Below are 18,704 nucleotides of genomic sequence, written 5' to 3'. Positions count from 1 at the left end.
TTATAGTTTTTTTACCGTAATATTTTTATTTTTATTACGGTGAAAAAAATCATTATACTTAAAAATGCATGCTATTTTTTTTTCTGCCAACAATGAATAATGAGTATATATGCATATAGTATTGTATTTTTTCCTCGAACAAATCTCATATAATTTTTATTTGAAAAAAAGAAAATAGACCGTTATAGATGCTAGGCTCCGCTCCATTTCCAAAAGTTTGAAATGAAAGTGGATTGTTGGCGCGCTTCTTTCTGCTTGTTCTTGGATTGGATCCATTGAACTTTTCCCTCTGCGGATGGCTTCTCCCTCTGAATCCTCCCTCATCTCCAAGCTTCAGTCCTCCGATTCCCCTGGCATCCACGCCCTAGTCTCCGATTACCTCCGTCCCCTCTCAGATCTCAAGCCTACCAAAAAACCCAACCCCGACCAAACCCTAATTCGCTCACTCGCCAAGCGTTTCCTCTCCTTCCTCAATGCCTCCTTATCCCTCCTCCCAAAACGCCTCCCCGAGGTTTCCAAGTCCAACGACTCTGACGCCGTCTTCCTCCTCGAATTGCTCCGCGTTTACAGGCTCTGCCTCGATTGTTTGGACGTCGTCGCTTCTCAGTTGGCTTCCAAGCCATTCTCCGTCGAGTTGCAGCGTCTTCGCCTCATTCACTGCCTCGAGTCATGCGGCTTGCTCGAGGAAGCCCAATCTGAGGGTTTTGGGGTTTTGGAGAAGCTTCGACCCGCCAAGACGAAGGGTAAGCTTCTCCCTGAAATAGACAAGGGCAGTGGAGACGATAAAGAATTGTGCTATTTGGTCGTTGATATTGTTGTGAGCCTCGTGAGGTGTGCAGCCGCGGGCTTGGCTAAAGAGGATGGCCATTTCAGGAAGGTGCTTCAGTTGGTGGAGGAAGTAAACCCTTGGCTTAGGTGAGTGAATGCTTATTGTTGCTTCTCTTTGTGTGCGTGTGTGAATGCATGGAGTTAGGCAGTGTCCAACTTAGTAATTAGTTTTGCTAGCTGTCTAGCAAAAATGGTCTGGTGTGTCTCTAATGAACATAGAGTTCCAAAATCGTACATGTTTAACATTTTGGAAATTAGAAAGAATAGTTCTGTCAGATTCTCTCATTTTATTTCATGTTATGTTTCTCTCTTGTGATTTTCAATAGTGTGCCCAAAGATGATCTCAATTATGCATAGGAGGATGATCCCTTACATGAAGAAGCTACTCTGCCTGTCTCTAGCTTTGTTTTGTCTTTCAGTTGTCTTGAATTCTGAATTGCATTTTATTTTCAATTTTCAAATGCTCTCTAAGAGAGTTTTTGTTTCAATATTAGTCTTGTTTTTGCCTCAACTAACCTTTTATATTGTCTGGACTGAAGTGAGCTGTTAAATTGCCATTTTATACAACTTATTGTTTCAGAAGATTGGATTCCAATTCGTATGAGAAGTTGCATAAGATGTTAGTAACTCATTTGGGCAAGTGCACTTTAAATTTATTGGGGAGGACACCATTTCTGGATAGAGACTTTGTGACCTTGTTTTGGTGTACGACATTAACTGAATATGTGAAATCTCCCATCAAAGATCAAGTCTACAAGGTAATAATGCAGGACTCTAAACTAAACTTTTGGATGTATTCATCAATAAAGTTTTCACTAGCGATCTTGATAAAATGTTAAATGCAGATTACCCTCAGGATATGCTCATCATTGTTTGCACTGAGGGATAATAACTCCCTGTATATCATGGATATACTGGACTCCATACTTCGCGAGTGCAAGGTGCTAATTATTCTATCATTTGTATTTACTATCTTTTTTTTTGTTAGTACCATAATTTTTAGTTACTCGTTTGTTTTCCATCTAAATCATAAGGTTGGTATTTTCTTGTTGGAGCACTTGATTCCTATATTCATCAATTTTTCAGGTTGAGGAGGGAAACACAGGAAAAGACTTTGTTGAACTTGTATATTACTGTGCAAATAAATGTCAAACTGCAAATGCAAGTTTTTGTAGTACATTTGCAGCATATTTGAACAAAATAGCAGAACATTTCAAACAGGTATTTTTCTATTAAAGTTTTCTAGTGTATGCTTTTCATTTATGCTGCTATTCTCCACATTTTGTATTCCACTTTGATTGAAGTAGCTGGGCAGGTTTCGACACCCATTAATTCAATACTGAGGCTTTATGCTGCTGGATTGCTCCTTGTTAGTTGTAATTTGAGATCCAGAACTGGAGATGTTGCATCCTCTGGCTATGCAAAATTTGAGTGTTTGCTTGGAACTTTACTTGAAAACGAGAAAATACTACAGAATTCACCCCCATTGCTGGGTTCCTTGCATATTTGCATCAAAAGTAATTGTATGTCGTCCAGTGTAGAAGACCAATGTTTTGCTGGTCCCCCTTGCATACTATCAGGTTTCGATGCCGAGGCCTCTATGACTTACCTGTCAGTTTACTTAGAGGCATTGAAATTTCTATGCCAACCACTTGCTAAATCAATTAATTCAGAAAGGAAACAGTTAGTTACCGAAGTGGATGATGCTTCTGCTATGACTATGATGTCCACTGTCCAAGATGCATTCCATATCCTTTGTCATCTTATTCTTTCTAGTGCAAGGTATATCCAGTGAATCTGTTTTCTTCTACATTATAATTCTCACTTGTGAAATTAATATTGAAGAGTAGTTTCTAAGAGCTTATTTTTGTTATTTGGTTTATATATAAGATATGATATCTCAACAAGTTTGAAAGATGAATCCTTCTATTTATATTGTGTTGTTTTCTATGATAATATCTGAAATTCACTTCTTCCTGGCTGCAGCTCCATGCCTAAAAACAATGGAGATGGATTTGACGAAAAGAGTAAAACAGTGCTTAATTTAGTTGTAGCAGCCTTCACCCTTTCCATCAGAACCAATCTTAAAGTCCAGGTTTGACTGGTTCCCATGAAATGGTTTTCCCGCTAAGCAATAAATTATTGAATTTCTGAACTATTAGCAGAATGCCAGAATGTTATTGGATATTGTGTTTTTAAAAGCTAATAATTAGGTTTTTGTCCCTGTTTCAGGAGAGCAAACAATTAATTAATCAGATCATTGCTAGCAAATGGATTGAAGCTGAAGGATTAAAATACATAATTGCTTGTCTATACAATATTGCTGTAGTTTTATACAGAAACAGGCAACTGAAAAAGGTATTCCATTCCTTTTTTTATGGTTTTTTTTTTTGAACGACCAAAATATCATATATTATATAAGGATAGTACCAGGGGTACTACAAAGATACAAATAAAAAGCCATAGGCTGAGATTAGAAAATAAAATCTACACAAGCTTCCCCAACTAGAGACCGTACAAAAACCACCCATCCTTCCCACACTAGGAGAAGGCAAAGGACATAGATGATGACCATTGATGAAACGGAATGGCAAAGTCCTTTTCCCACCCCCTCAACCAAGACCAGGTGAGAAAAATTACATCATCCACCAACTTAGAAATATCAAACTGTTGATTTTTAAAAATCATAGCGTTCCTATGGTTCCAGATAGAGGCTTGAAACTTGAAATATTCCATTTAATTTTAATATCTCACATAAACATATATTTGCTTCTTGAGATGTTTCCACACGCACTTCATGTGCTCTTGGTCATGGATTTGGAAAACGAATATTGTAAAGGAGAAATTGTACCAGAAGCTTTTAGCTGTTAGTCAGAGGGTTAGAATATAGGTATATAACCATTCCTTGAATCTTAGTTGATACTTGATACATACTGTTAAATGATTATTTTAGCCTAAAAGCTTCAGATATTTAGTAAGGGTCCACAAGTTGGATTTTTAACTCTACCTTGCTTGCTGTAAAGGCCACTTGGGTTGAAATGAGGCAGACATTTTACTTGCACTAAAGGTGCACTCTACTTTGAGCTGAATCATATTTTCAATTTTTCATAGGTTCCAAAAAATAAAAAAGCAGCAATTTGTAATGAATGAATGGTTGAAGTGTTATATCTATAAGGAAACATGCATAAATCAAGTAAAAACACCTCTAGTTGTGTAAGATATATATTTTCTTACTAAGTTACCATTGATTTTTGACTCTGCAATTGGAAAGAAATGCAAATATGTGGATGAATAATGATAATCTGAGAGAGTTGTACCTGAAAGTAAATAATAAGAATGCCATATTTTTTGTTTCAGTGCTTTACTTTTGTTTCTGTCTGACATATCATTGCAGACTTCAAAGGTGCTAAACTTGTGTTGTAAAGCTTCATGGCTCTGTATTAAATATCATTGTGCTAATCTGTCAGAAGCTGCTTTGAAAGAGTTTGTAATGGAGGCTTGCACCAGAAGTGCTTTTCTTTTAGATATTATCTATGATGTCAACAATCTAAAGATAAACAAAAAAATGATTGACATCCTGAAAAACTGGTTCACTGCTAATTATTTGTTTGATAGGCTTCCAGCACCTATACCTGTAGTAAAGCAGTGGGTAAAGGTAACATCTTGAAGCATTTACTTTTAAGTATCTGGCATTTTTCCCGTTTATGTTTAGGTTTGCTTCTTCACTCTCACTGATTGTTGTATGGTATGGTAATGATATGCAGATAGTATGTAGACGTGCTACGCAGGTGGATGAGACAATTGATTCTCTTACCTTGTATAGCCTGCTGTCATCTTCTACAGAATTGTCAAAGAGGAATAATGCCATGATCTTGGAGCAGGTTCAGCCTCTTTGTGGATATTTCCTTTGCGTAGAAATTTCATGATATTTTTGCTGCCATTTGTTTAAATTTATGTGTATTTGTTCTGTTAATCAATTGTCTTTTCTCTCTCTTAATGCCTGTTTAGGAGCTTACTGCATATGAGGAAATGGGTTTTAAATACCCAGAATTTTGCCAGAAAATGCAAATGAAAATAACAGACATTCTCCTGCAAGATATATATATCACTCCAGATAGTCGTTTTCAAAAGGCACAAACTCTAGTGAGAAAGGGAAAGGCAATTAGGGTTAGGGGCATAGGTGGTCTCAGGGACTGCATTCAGTGTCTGTCAGAAGCAATAACTATTTTGGTAAGCTGTTTGGTCTTCCTGGTTTTCCCTCAAATATCTAATCTCTATTATCTGTATATGTTGGAGATGTATATGCCATTAATATGATGTAATTCCTCTTCAACAGAAGGAGATTTCTGGTGAGATATGTACTGATAATAATCCCATTGATCATCAATTGTGTGTGACATATTGCTTGCGTGCAATATGTACACAGGAAGCTGAAGCTAATTCAAAGGTAACAAAAATAAGTTGATAATTTTCACTGTCATTAAATTATTTCTCTTTCTTTGTGATGGATAGTTGTCATCATCATTTTATGATGTTAAATTCAACAGTTTACTTGTTAAGGCCTAGCTTAGTTTCCCTTATGGGTATGTTGAGGGATTGGGCAGCTTTGCACCATAAATTTCTTTACCCTCTCTTTTGTTTATAATTTATTGTTTTTGTAAAGGGAATTTCTTAACCTCCTAACTCTTGGTAATCATATTTTCCTTTTTTCTTAATAAATTTATTTTATTGAAAAATGCTTATCTTGGTTTGTACACTAAGCAGCAAATCTTTGAAGATGTCAAGGCTGCTTTGGATCTATGGTTGAACATTTCTCATCTTAATCACTTTGAAGAGGGAGATTGTTCTGCATTATCTGACAATATAATGATTCTACTCTATAATGTAGTTGATTTATTACAATTGAAGGTCCGTTTTCCTTTAATCATTTTGGTTTCTGTAGTTTTTGTGTAAGATTTATAGCAACGGTTTCTTAGTTTCAATGGCATATCTTCAGGGTTTCATGGAACTGTTCAATGATGCATCTCGATTGGTGATTAAAATGTTTAAAAGGAAGAATGTCCCAATTGAGAAGTGGTTGCCCCTAATGTGGGAAAGTAGAAGTCTAAGTCATGCCCTTTGTGTTTCGCCTGTAAATGAGGAATTCATCATGAATTCAATGGATGAGTTTAGTGAACTTTCAAATATTGATTTCTGGATACGTTATCTTCAGGGAAATCAATCATCATTGATAGGGTTTCAGCAGAATTTTTCTTTCTTGTTTGCTAGCTCTCATAAGAATTCTTGCAGTCACGGGAGCTCTTTTCAAACGGACATCACAATTGCTGAAGTTCAAAAAGCAGCACTTGATCTGATTTCAAATGTAAGGCTATTTTGAGACAGAAATTATCATAATCTTTTTTTATCCAAAATCATCACTCTGCTCTCTATTAATCTTCCCCTAGGTTCCTGTCCCAAGTCATTCTACATTTCTTGCTGGGTGTCTTTTTTATGATTTGTGCCCAAGACTTGTTGCAAATGGACAGTTAATAGAGGTAAGTAGCATTGGTTCTGATTTAAATTCCTATATTACTGATCATCAGTTTCTTAATTTCTAAACTAAAGACAAGTCTTATTTGAAGCACATTTCATGTTGTCTCAAGTGCTAGTGCTACTGTTTGTTAAATGTTAATAGATTGCAATACTGGTGAATTGATTATTAATTTTCAACTCATGCAGTTTTCATATTTCTAAATAAAAATGATTTGGATTTTTAGATTTGAAAACTTATCAGTGCATTTTTTCCCTAAGGTTCACTTGGTTGAGTAGGTGAATAGTGAAGATTTATTTAGAGAAAGTAAAGTAGAGATGAAAATAAGAATGTAAAAAATATGATGTCTATGAGCTTGATTATGTTCAAAATGTTTTTTTAATTTCCTCCTCCCCGTTTTATATCTAGCAACCAAGCAGACCTTAATTCTTTAAAAACAAAGCATAACAATTTTGGAATTTCAAAATTATTTGTCTATTGGCTGTGGAAATGTGATGTCTTCTTTGATTTCAAATTGTTTTATCCTTCATGAAAGGAATCTTAGTTTCCATAGTCTTTGCAAGTCACTCTTAATTCATTTGTTGCTAGTTTTTTGCTTGTAATAGATTGGATATGATATAATAGGATCAATTAAATGAATGTTAAGGTAGTAATTGTAGATAAAAAGCTAGTACCTCAGATTAAAACTTCACTTGCGGTATAGGTTACCAAGTTCTTTACACACACACACACACACACTCTTTGGCAAAGAAAAAGTTAAGGTGGAGGGGAAGTTGCCCCATGTAAGAAGGTCAAGACATGATGAAAGCCCTAGCTAGGGCTAATAGTGCTTACTAAAAAACTTACCAATGAAAGACATATTTTGGTATTGTTTTTTTAACTATACCTTTTTGATCTTACATTGTTTCCCATCTTATAAGTATCTTCTTTTCTTTTAAAACTTATTAGGCTCTTTCATCTGCAAAAGAAGCTCATAGATTACATGCCAAACTCTTCCAAAGGAAGTTTACACATAGTGTTCAGCAGCAGAATGAAGAGCAAAATGTAATAGCTGATTCCTCAAAGAATCTAATGGATGGTATTGAAAATATTGGATTGAACTTATCAGTTGCCAGGGAAGTTTTGCTATTTGATTCTATATCATGGGACTTGGAAGACAATTATCTTAGTGCATGGAAAGTTATGCAATGCTATCTTGAGAGCACTCTTCAGGTTTGATTTCTATCTCATAATCCCTCTCTTACAACAATAAATATGTTTAGATGAGGCCTGTTATGCACCATATTTCACTTTTCTTAGAATGCAATGTGAGACTTGAGTTTTTTTCAACATACACCCTCACACTCAGCATTGTTGGGCTTGGGGCGTGGAAGACATGGTGGGTGACCCATTTAATGGATCTAGGATAGACTATGATACCATCTTAGAATGTGAGTTTGAGCCTAATTCAACCCCAAAAGCTAGCTCATAGGGAGAGGGTTGCTTCCCACTTATATGTTCTATTGTGGCCTTATCCCTAGCCAATGTGTGACTTGAGTTTTTCTCAACAACTTTCATTTACACTTGCAGGTAGGAATCATCCATGAAATGGTTGGAGATGGAGCTGAGGCTGAAACCTATTTCAAGTGGGGCAAAGCCATATCCTGTTCACTAAACCTCCCTTTCTTTTTAATTGTTTTTTCTTCCTCTTTAGGTATAAAATTTAATTGTAGCCTTTTCTCCTTGTTTGGATTGATAATTTTCCATTCTCTGATTGGTATGATATTGACTTGCCAATTTTATGGTGTGTTTTACTAGGAAAACTTTATGTTAAGAAAAGACTTTGGGATTTAGCAGAAAAGGAACTACGGAGTGCTGAACAGATTTTAAAGGAAAGCAACACACTGTTTTGTTGCTCAAAGTGTAAATTGAAGCTCGAAGTCACTCTGTATGAGTATCTTGGAGATTTGTGTCAAAGTAAATTTGACACTTGTGATGGGGTTATGTCTGAGGAGACTGCAAAAAATTGGTATACATCAGCTCTGGATAAACTAAATCTTTCTGAGTGGAAAAATCCTCTTAGCTGTCCAGAAGTTGGCAGTGATGGAACTGCAACAGACATAAAATGTCCTGCTGGTAAGACTTGTACTTGCTTTATAATGAATGAAGCAGGTGAAAATGTAAAGAAATCCATGAAAGTGGGGCGACAAACTGAGATTGGGCCAAAACAAAATAGAAAGACTAAAATTGCAGCAAAGGTTTTACCAAAGGAACCAAACTTAGTGGTTGAGAACACATCAAGGTTAACTCGTTCTAGATATCGATCTTTGCAGAACCAAGATACAAGCATTCACAGGAAGTTAGAAGTCCATGAAAGTCTGGAGGGGAATCATGTTTCTGATTCATCTGATATGCTTAGTCAGAATGGGTCAGTTTTTAGCAACATAGGTTGCCCTTTTCCTTCAAGGTGTGCAATAACCTGTGTTTTCTCGAAAATGAGGTGCTGGTACTGTCTTCCATCTGAAGTTATAAGATCTGGATTACTAAATGATTTTATTAATCTTAAATGGGAGTTTGTCCGGAGGCAACTTTCGATGAAGCTACTCAGTCGAGTAGGTATGAGTGCCCTTTCATGTTTTTTTCTCTTTATTTTTTGTTGAGTAAATACAAGTGTTATTCAGTAGACATCTACAGCTGTTTTTTTCAAGCTATTTTGCATTTACATGGCATTGTTTTTTGAGTAAGGTAAACTTCTTGAGAGTTAGTTGTCTTTCCCAAATTTTGACAATCCACTTTTTTATTTTTGTAAGTTACCAGTTCAAGAAGTATATATTTACATCCTTTGGAAATGAAATGAGATTAATTACTTCTTGTGTTTATGATTGCTTTTGTATTCTTAAATAATTGTTGGGCTAGGCTGCTCACAGTCAAGCACGTAAGACCATATATTTATTTATTGATGGACAATTTTTTTTATATTAAGTTTAATTCAAAGGCACTTACATTGCTTCCTTTGTGTTTGACACATAGCTTACATCAGTGCTTTTAGGAATCCTCTGCTAATGAAAGTATTTGCCAAGTAGAGGGAAAGAGATAGAGAGAGACAGGCTGTCGTTTTTGGATTGAAGAACAGATGGAATGTTCTTCTGGTTTATTGATCTGCAGAATTACAAAGGAACACAGAGAAGCCCTCTTCTCTCACACAAGGATACCTCCTTGTTTAACAAACTAAACTCGATGATGACCCTAACTACCTTCTTGAGGATCTATTTATCCTTCTTCTAACTTCCCTAACTGAAATAACTACCTCTAACAATATTAACTGATCTAACAGCATTCTGTTAGACCCTTATTGAGTTTTATTCCTCCTATACACTAATAAAGGTATAGGTTCAGTTTGAGACCGACCTTGACCTTCTTTCCTAACAAGTGGATTGAGTTAACCACTAAGTCTATCTTTGTTTATAGGGTTTAGAATTCTTTGTAAAGAAGGTACAGATGATTGAGTATGAATCATCATGTGCTGAATGATAACTTCACTTGATTAGAGATTTATTCAATAACTAGTTTGCTACTAAATTTGTGGATATTGCTGCATGCACTTTGCAGTCAAAAGTTGGCTAGTAACTTTATATCTTATGACTCTTGCTTGATTGCACGTTCCGGCTGGGTCTTGTATTTATTTATGAGATAAAGTTGTTTGTTTGAATTTTCAAATCTGTTTCTTTACAGTGAAATGCTTTGCATATCCTGGTCAAATTGATGAAGCACGTAAAATTCTTCTAAGAAGTATATCAGTTCTGGTCAGCAGAAACCCATTCTACCCCATGCCTTCATCTATTCCTCTAGATTATTTTCATCATTTGGTTGCAAGGGAGATCCCGGGAGATGTATTTACTATTGAACGTGCAGAAATAGTTCATGACATATGCTGGTATTCTTTGAAGAGCTATCATTCCAAGTTTGCGAGGTATTTGTACCAACTAGTTTGTTTCATACATTTCATATTTTCATGAGAAGACAAATTTATATGTATAGATTCATGTCCCAAATGTGCTTTATCATTAACTTCCCAGATAAGTAATGTAGTCATGACTGACTAATTGACAATTATCACATTTTATGATGCCTGGGTTGGTCACATGACATTTTGGGTTGTACATTTGTAATCAGATTCACTGTGCCTGCTTAAAAGAGTACCCTCTAGATCAATTAGGAAATTTTAATTATAAGCTTCCTTTTGTTGAAATTGTTGTCTTAGGTTCATGGGATTTTCTTCATTATTCCCCACTTTTTCCTGCTTGTTCACTGTTAATGGTCTCTGACATTTTGTTTGCACATACTGTGCTGTGAAAAAGATCCTGTGTGAAATGCAGATTTGATGATTGTTAATGGAAAATAAATGAATCACATTTTGATTAATAACAAACAGCTGAATATTTATATTGTATTAAAAAATGTTGATTCTTGAGAATCCATTTCCTTACTTTTCTGATCAGCCAGATCCTTCTGCTCTTAAGGAAATATTTATTGAATTGTCATTGTTTGGTATTTTGCTATATTTAGGCGTGCACCTAAAGTGTCTCGCAAAGGGCTATATTTATAACTATTGACATTTTGTTTTTGCCTTACAGGAACATTTTCTGTAATCTGTCTTTCATCAAGTTTGAAGACCTGTCTTCTTGGCTAATGGTAGCTTTTGTACTCTCTCGTGAGGTTCCTGTAATTTTTCAAAAGGTCATATTTCTCTATTTTCATGCTATTATTATGCAACAATTTTCACTTAATTATTTTATAATTTTTTTGGGTACAATTTCATGATTGCGAACACTTGATCATTTTCTTGGTTGTAGATTTATAGTATTGCAGATTACTTGTCATGAATTATAACAAATTTTGAAACATTAAATAAAGTTGAATCCCTTGGAGTTCTAGATCTCTCTGACCTTTTATACTTTTTAGTTTTTACATTTATGGTAGCTGAAATCCACATTCCTTGTATTATGTATACAACACTATTATCTATCAACTTGAATAGCCTATCATGATAAACTTTATCGTGTATTAGAAACTTCTAGTTAAGTTAACTAAAAAGTATTAGAAACTTCTAGTTAAGTTAACTAAAAAGTATTAGAAACTTCTACTTAAGTTTCAATTATTGTGTATTAGAAACTTCTACTTAAGTTAACTAGATATCATGTTGATAATTGAAACTTAAGTAGAAGTTTCTAATACATGATATCTAGTTTACTGCATTTACGGAAATGCAAAATTCAAGAACATCAGAAATTTGAATAGCCTATCATGATAAACTTTATTATCTGTAAAACACTTGGAGTGTTTTATGTTGTGCAAATGCCTGTAGAGTTGCTTAATCCTGACTCTTAGCCTTTTGGTCTCTTCCTTTGTAACTTACCTACCACCAATTGAGCTGGTTATGACCTTAGTGTGCTGATGATACTGCAACAGGTGTCGAAATTACTTGCTGTGATGTGTGTAGTTTCTTCCTTGAGTGAGCAATTTTCTCTGTCATCTTTTAGCAAAGCTTTGGGTGAAAATTATTGGTCTTCATATTTCCACCAAGCTTCAATTGGAACTCATCTTAATTATCAATTTCTTTCACATCTAACAGGGAGATGCAAGGTACAACCCCTTATTGATGTTGTAGGCATATCTTCATGTTTATCAATGTATGGAATTTTATCTATGGCTTCTATTGCAAACATTGACTTCTGAATAGAAGCACTGATTGTTGGTTTGGCAATTGGGAAATCCTGAATTTTGCACTCATTATTAGGCATATTTTGCAGTTCAGTAGTAGCTATTTAATTTTTTTTTATTTCATGGTCAAATGCCTGTTTAGTTACATGTTGCATCAAAAAACACTCATGTCTGTTACCCATGTCAATGGAGAAGCTATATGGACTGGCTTCAATTTTCACTTTTTTGATCCATGTTTTGGGGTATTGTCGCAGAAGCAAACACAAACTAATTAGCCTATGACTTTGATGTTATAGGATGAATTAGATGGTTAATGAATGGTCCAGCCTAGATGGCAAAATAATTCTCTTTAATGTTTGGGAAATCTGAGCTGTTAGTGATCCTAAGGAGTGATTTCTATTGGTCAACAATGCTTATGGTTTTTGTAGAAGCTACTGCAATCCTTTTTTACACCCTTCCATTTGTGCTTAGCAGAAACTGAAATAGTATATAGGTTTAGGATTGTTTGACAACATTGTAATTCAAAATCAGCCTTTCACAAGTAAATATCATTTTAAAGTTTTTGCAAGGTAGATGCAGCTAAGTTCATGTCTGAGTCTGATGAAAATTCAAAATGAACAGCTGGACTCCCGCAACAAGTCAAAGTACAAGAGGTCTGAAGAGTGAAGACAATTGAGCTGATGCAAGAACCCACTAGGATTGAATTTGGCCTCAGTGTAAACTCACTAATAATACAATGGTTCAATTCAATGATAAGTGAAGTAACTTACTAAGAGCAAATTCTTTCTCATAGGCCTCTGAAAGTGAGATTTAACACAATGAACATCCATAGATAATTTTATGTTGAGTAAATTACATTGACACCGCTTGAAGTTTTTTTAGATTGCACATGATATCCCTCATTTTTCTGTTCCTACACTAACACCTTTAATTGTTTGAAAACATTACATTGACACTTATACATTGCATTGTGTACCCATACAAGGGAGGTTGTTGTAAATGTTAAAAAAGCAGGGGTATCATGTGCAATCTAAAAAAACCTTGGGAGGGCAGTGTATTTATTCTTTTACGCCTGAAAACATGCATTTTACCCTACAATTATGTATTTCAGATCCATGCACACTTCACACATGAATGCTGACTGTCAATAAGATTTGTGTATAAAATTTCTTGCTTCTTGTTCAATGTTGTATTCTGCCTCTTCAGTATGTGGAAAGCAATCAAGCACAGTCCATTAAATGTTATTAAAATGAGTTCAATTTCAGGGTTCATATGTTACTGGATCTTCTAGCATCAAAGAGTGCACATCTGACTTACTCAGGTAGCTATTGTTCTTTTTGCATTATAAAGCAACCAAAGAATTGATTGACATACAACCTGAATCAGTGCTCAATGTCTTTGTTCCTTCCTCTTGCAGGCTTGTGCCTGATACCACTGTAGATCTTGCAGAGTATGTGAAGAGGTTTTTGGCTGGTCTTCCATCAACGACTATAATCAGTATAAGTTTGCTTGGACGTGATTATACTAGTTTACTACAGGAATTGTTGTCTTATCCTACATGTGTTCAAGCATGGATGCTGGTGTCAAGACTGAGCTTTAAGAATGAACCTGTTGTAATGTTACTGCCACTTGATTCTATTTTACAAGGTATTTAGCTCCTGTAAGCACATGTGTATGACATCTTATATGAGTGTTAAGCTTAACCTTATGAATTTAACAAGGTAATTTATAACTTTTCATTACCAGCTTCAGGTGAGGGTGATCTGAGTACTGGTTCGGACACTTTTCCTAAGTGTGAGGAACATAGTGAAAAATGGCGTTGCCCATGGGGTTTTACAGTTGTTGATGATGTGGCCCCAGCATTCAAAACAATTTTAGAAGAAAACTACTTGTCAACAATATCCCCTCTTGAAGATACAACACAAAATAGGATGTTATGGTGGAAGCGAAGAAAGAACCTTGATCACTGTCTTGATAAATTACTGAGGTGTGCTACCTCTTTGTGACTTCATTAGTCGATTTGCATTAATTTTGATTTCAGAATGTACCTGATATGCATCACCAAATCACAACTGAATCAATCTCCATAGTTGCTGAGTCACCATATGGCACATGCCATATTCTAGAATATTTCTATCTTGTTAGGAAACCGCTGATTTATATTTTGTTGTTACACTCCCTTTTTATTCTGTGACGTACCAAACAATGTGATGTAGCCACTTGGCTCATGACTCACACTTGTAGAAATTCCCTGTAGTTATAAATAGTACTGTCAGTAATGAAAGAAAGAAGAGAAGAATTAATTCAGTTTTAATTTTTTATTTCACTCCTTCCTCATTTTCTTTGATGCTTTCCCTTTCTTGAAAAGGGTTTGTAAAAGTATTCTGCAACTTTTCCATAGTTGAACAGCATCTATTTAAGGTAACACTGTGTCCATGCTTTATTAAGGAACACTAAAACTTTAGAATAGCACTACACACAATGACATCATTGACTTGGGTATTAGTAGTTTTAAATTTTTAAGAAACTAATTGTTATATCCTTGTACTATTGTCATATCTTACCAGGAATCTCGAAGAGTCATGTTTTGGTTCATGGAAATGCTTGCTTCTTGGAGAATGGTTGAACTGCAAAAATTTTGACTTGGTGCTTAAGAATCTTGTGAATGATTTAAGATCTAAATGCAAATTGGATGTAAACGAGGGCCTTCTTAAAATTATTCTCGGAGGCTCCAAATATGTTTGTGATGGGAAAACATTGGTTTCACAACTATGCTCAAAGAAAGATTGCTACATTGCTAAAGTAGGCTATTGTAATGAAGCGAGAAGGGGGATATTAAATTCCGCCGATGGAATTGGAGTGTCATCTGAGGTTGCTTTTGAACTGTTAAGTGAGGCATTAAATGTGCTGGAAGTGGATGACTCCATGTATAGAGAGCCTATAATTCTTGTGTTGGATTATGAGGTGCAGGTTAGTGAATTGTTTCCAACTCTGTTACTATGTAGTTATGAAATAAGTTTAAGCATTAAGTTCTGTTGTTTGGATGTTATCAGTAAATTAATAAAAATGCTTCAATGTTTTTAAATTCTACCTTTTATGAAAAAATGAATATTGGTTTTTATTTCCTCAGATTTTTTAACTGACATTCGGAGCAGCAATATTTTCAACATATATGATCAAATTGTTTATTTCCAATTCTGCAATTTCTTGATTGATAGTCCTTTTAACAAATTTGCTAAGCTAAATTTGTGTCTCTCACCTTTAAGGAAAATGGTAGCCTGAAGGAAATGTCGTTTTAGCTAATGCTTTCAAAACTGAGCTATGAATGTATTCTTGCTTTAATCCGTTAGCTATGAGTTTTTTTAATAATGACTTCTATAACAAGCTCTATTACTGCAACAGATGCTTCCTTGGGAAAACTTGCCCATTCTAAGGAACCAGGAGGTTTATCGCATGCCTTCCGTGAGCTGTATTTCTGCCGTTCTTCATAAAGACAGCAACCATAAGGAGCAAGTGGGAAGGAATTTAGGGCCCTTTCCTTTGATAGATCCACTGGATGCTTTTTATTTATTAAATCCAGATGGGGATCTTGGTGGCACTCAGATTGAATTTGAGAATTATTTTAGAGATCAAAACCTGGAGGTAATTTGAATTTGTTAAGAATACAAGGGAGGAAATATTACAGATTCTTGTATCCCTGCTAATTGTTTTATCTATAAGTCTACAGAATAATTATGTTTTCTTTTCTCCTCTTTCTACTTTACAGGGAAAGGCTGGTTTGAGACCCACCATCAAAGAATTGGCTTCGGCATTGGAAAGTCACGACCTTTTCATATATTTTGGGCATGGAAGTGGTAAAATGTTTTGAATAGTACATATTACATATTTGTCATCCCCTGTGGCTCCTATATTTATATGGTTGACTGAATTTGTTTTTACAGGAGGGCAGTACATTCCCAGGCATGAGATTCAGAAACTAGACAAATGTGCTGCTACGCTTCTAATGGGGTGTAGTAGTGGTTCATTGACCTTACCTGGTCAATATGCGCCGCAAGGTATTCCCCTGTCATATCTGCTGGCTGGTTCTCCAGCCATTGTCGGCAATCTGTGGGAAGTGACAGACAAGGATATAGATCGATTTGGTAAGGCAATGCTTGATGCATGGTTGAAAGAAAGATCAGATATGCCAACAGAATGCTTGCAATGCAATTTATTGTCTGAAGAATTTGAGGCCATGAACTTGAAGGGCTGCAAGGGTAGAGCAAAGAGGAAGGCTCCACGGAAGAAATTATTAGAGTTGGCTGAGAGTGAGTCACCCAAGAACTGTGGTCACAGACGCAAAATTGGAGCTTTCATGGGTCAGGCACGGGAGGTTTGCACTCTTCCTTTCTTGACAGGAGCATCTCCAGTATGTTATGGTGTTCCTACTGGAATTTGGAGGAAAACGAATGTTTAGCTTAACCAACTCAAACCCAACAAGAGTCGCTTCCACAACCACTGTTGGTGTAGAGTGAGGACAAGAACCTTACAATAGTAACTTAAAATTTTCTAAAACCGTTCATTTAATTTATTTTTTCTTGCCCCTGCATAGGGGGCATGTAAACTGTGACTTCTTCCTCCCCCAAAGGGAGTTTGAGTCTTGCAGCACACCATGATTACTAATTGACCCTAGAATGGGCTGTCATTATTTAATGAAATAATACTTATGTAAGCTATCTTGTACGGATCAAGGCAGTTGGAATCACGACAGTTCCACGCAAGGGAGACAACCCCTGTCATTAGAACGGTATGGGAGAAAAACTGCTCAGTGCGAGCGTTCAATTTGTATATATGTACGAGGTGATAAATTGATATTGTATACTTATTAATATACACATGATATCTCATCATTCAAAATTGTATACTTCAACGATTATTATCAGTCTTTTGTGGCTGTTACACACCAACACCCACCTAAATATCTTATATAACCAATTATTTGACCATTGTTTTTGTGGCGGCAAACACTTAAATCAAGAGGATGATTTCGGCAAAACAGTTGTCGAATTTTATTGCCTATTCCGAATATGAAAATACATGTCAAATCTTACTCTGTTTGGATAGATAGACTCCTTTCAAAAAAATAGATAGATGGATAAATAAATAAATAATATAGTTTTTTGACAGAAATAAATAAACAAATAATATTCAATACTTTTTAATAACCTATTATTGATATCTTCTCGACCGCAATTCAGCAAAAAATATGTTCAGAAGAAGGAAAAATTTTCATTTTGTCCATCACACAATCGATTGAGACGCAGCTAAATGCTAGAATAACCAGCTCGTGATGATCAAAACACAATTGTTTTAATAGCTCTCTTCTCGTAAGAAGATATCGTAGGCTCGAATACGAAACCTGCGCTGCCTTTGAATTGAATGTTTCGTATGCATCATATCATACCCATAATTTTGAATGTTATACCAACTAGATATTTTATACTCAAGATGCTTGCAACATTAGAAGTGAACAAATGTATGTTTTTTTTATTTAAAGTCAAATTTTCAAACCCTTAATTCGATAATTTTTATAGCATTTAACAGAATTAGGCTGCCTTTAGAAGAGTATATATAAAATTTATTTAAACCTATCTTATAGCCTAAATACTAGGGGAAGTGTTCCTTTTCCTTTGGGTACGAGGAGGCCTAGCCGTGTAAGTGTTCGAAATAAATGTTGAGTAAAAATTTGCCAAGAAAGAAAAAGTTTAAGAAAGAATTCTTTAAAAAAAATAGACTAAAATTCGCTAAAAAAATAAAAAATTAAAGGTAGATGGAAACGCAAAGAGAGGTAGAAGAAGAAAAAAATATAGAAAAAACAAAGAATGCTTTACAATGTTGAAGAATGTATAAAACAATGAAGATGGAAAATACAAGGAGAGGGAGGAAGAAATAGGGGACGATTTGCCTTCTGAAAATTAGTAAGGCTAAAATATAACTTTAGTCTCTTATATTTTTTTTAATTCATAATTTTAGTGTTTTGGACTTAAAAAAATATATAGTTTTGATATAATCCTTAGTTTTACCTACATTTCTCCTTATATTTTAATTAATTAAATCATTTTTTGATAATGCCTTAAGTGAATATGAAAGGATTGAAGTTCAATTGGATTAAAATAAAAGAAATAAAACATATGTGAAATTAAAGAGTGAACCAAAATTACTAGTTTTTGAAGACTAGGAGATTAAATGTTGTTATTTTAAAATGAAGGAGACCAAAATTTTAGATTGAATAAAATAGGAAGACCAAAGTTGTATTATCCAATTATTAATACTTTTAGAATTTAGTTTTTGGAAGGGGGACATTTTTTGAAAAAATATAAAAAAAAGCCTTGAAAGAAGGTGCTTTAATAAAATAGGTGTGGTAAACAGTAATTGACTTAAAAAATAAAATGCCACAATTACAATTTGGTTTGAGTTTTTATATACCCCAAAGGCCCAAACGTGATCCAAAACAACTCGACCAAATTTTTATTTTTTATACTCTCACACACCTTACTGAATTAAGTGACCTAAATCCCTTCATAACGACCAAATATATAAATTGAGTAAATAAGACTCTGTCAGAATAATTATTCCCGTATTATAAATTGAGTTAATTCAGCAAAAA

At 34.9% G+C, this 18,704-nt stretch overlaps 1 protein-coding gene across 2 annotated transcripts; it reads left to right on the top strand.

Annotated features, from left to right (window-relative positions):
• The first annotated feature begins 8 nt into the window (after positions 1 to 8).
• On the top strand, positions 9 to 16,769 carry LOC100791010 (separase). 2 transcript variants are annotated; one of them, XM_006585407.4, is made up of 27 exons: positions 9 to 915; positions 1,412 to 1,586; positions 1,674 to 1,769; positions 1,915 to 2,049; positions 2,144 to 2,610; positions 2,815 to 2,923; positions 3,061 to 3,186; positions 4,223 to 4,483; positions 4,593 to 4,709; positions 4,837 to 5,058; positions 5,165 to 5,275; positions 5,593 to 5,736; positions 5,825 to 6,190; positions 6,273 to 6,362; positions 7,307 to 7,570; positions 7,928 to 8,051; positions 8,156 to 8,953; positions 10,070 to 10,307; positions 10,972 to 11,074; positions 11,807 to 11,980; positions 13,324 to 13,379; positions 13,476 to 13,705; positions 13,805 to 14,045; positions 14,626 to 15,028; positions 15,461 to 15,700; positions 15,825 to 15,912; positions 16,000 to 16,769. In XM_006585407.4, exons 1-27 carry the CDS (start codon positions 296 to 298, stop codon positions 16,512 to 16,514), a joined length of 6,513 nt encoding a protein of 2,170 aa, XP_006585470.1. In that variant the 5' UTR covers positions 9 to 295; the 3' UTR covers positions 16,515 to 16,769. The 2 variants fall into 2 exon arrangements, with proteins under 2 accessions (XP_006585470.1, XP_006585469.1); XM_006585406.4 differs by having other exon boundaries at positions 10 to 915; positions 1,409 to 1,586.
• Positions 16,770 to 18,704: the final 1,935 nt, after the last annotated feature.

This window comes from Glycine max, chromosome 8, assembly GCF_000004515.6.
Source record: "Glycine max cultivar Williams 82 chromosome 8, Glycine_max_v4.0, whole genome shotgun sequence".
NCBI classification, from domain to species: Eukaryota; Viridiplantae; Streptophyta; class Magnoliopsida; order Fabales; family Fabaceae; genus Glycine; species Glycine max.
Note: the sequence above shows the minus strand (reverse complement) of the source record. Positions and strands in the feature narration are given on the sequence as shown.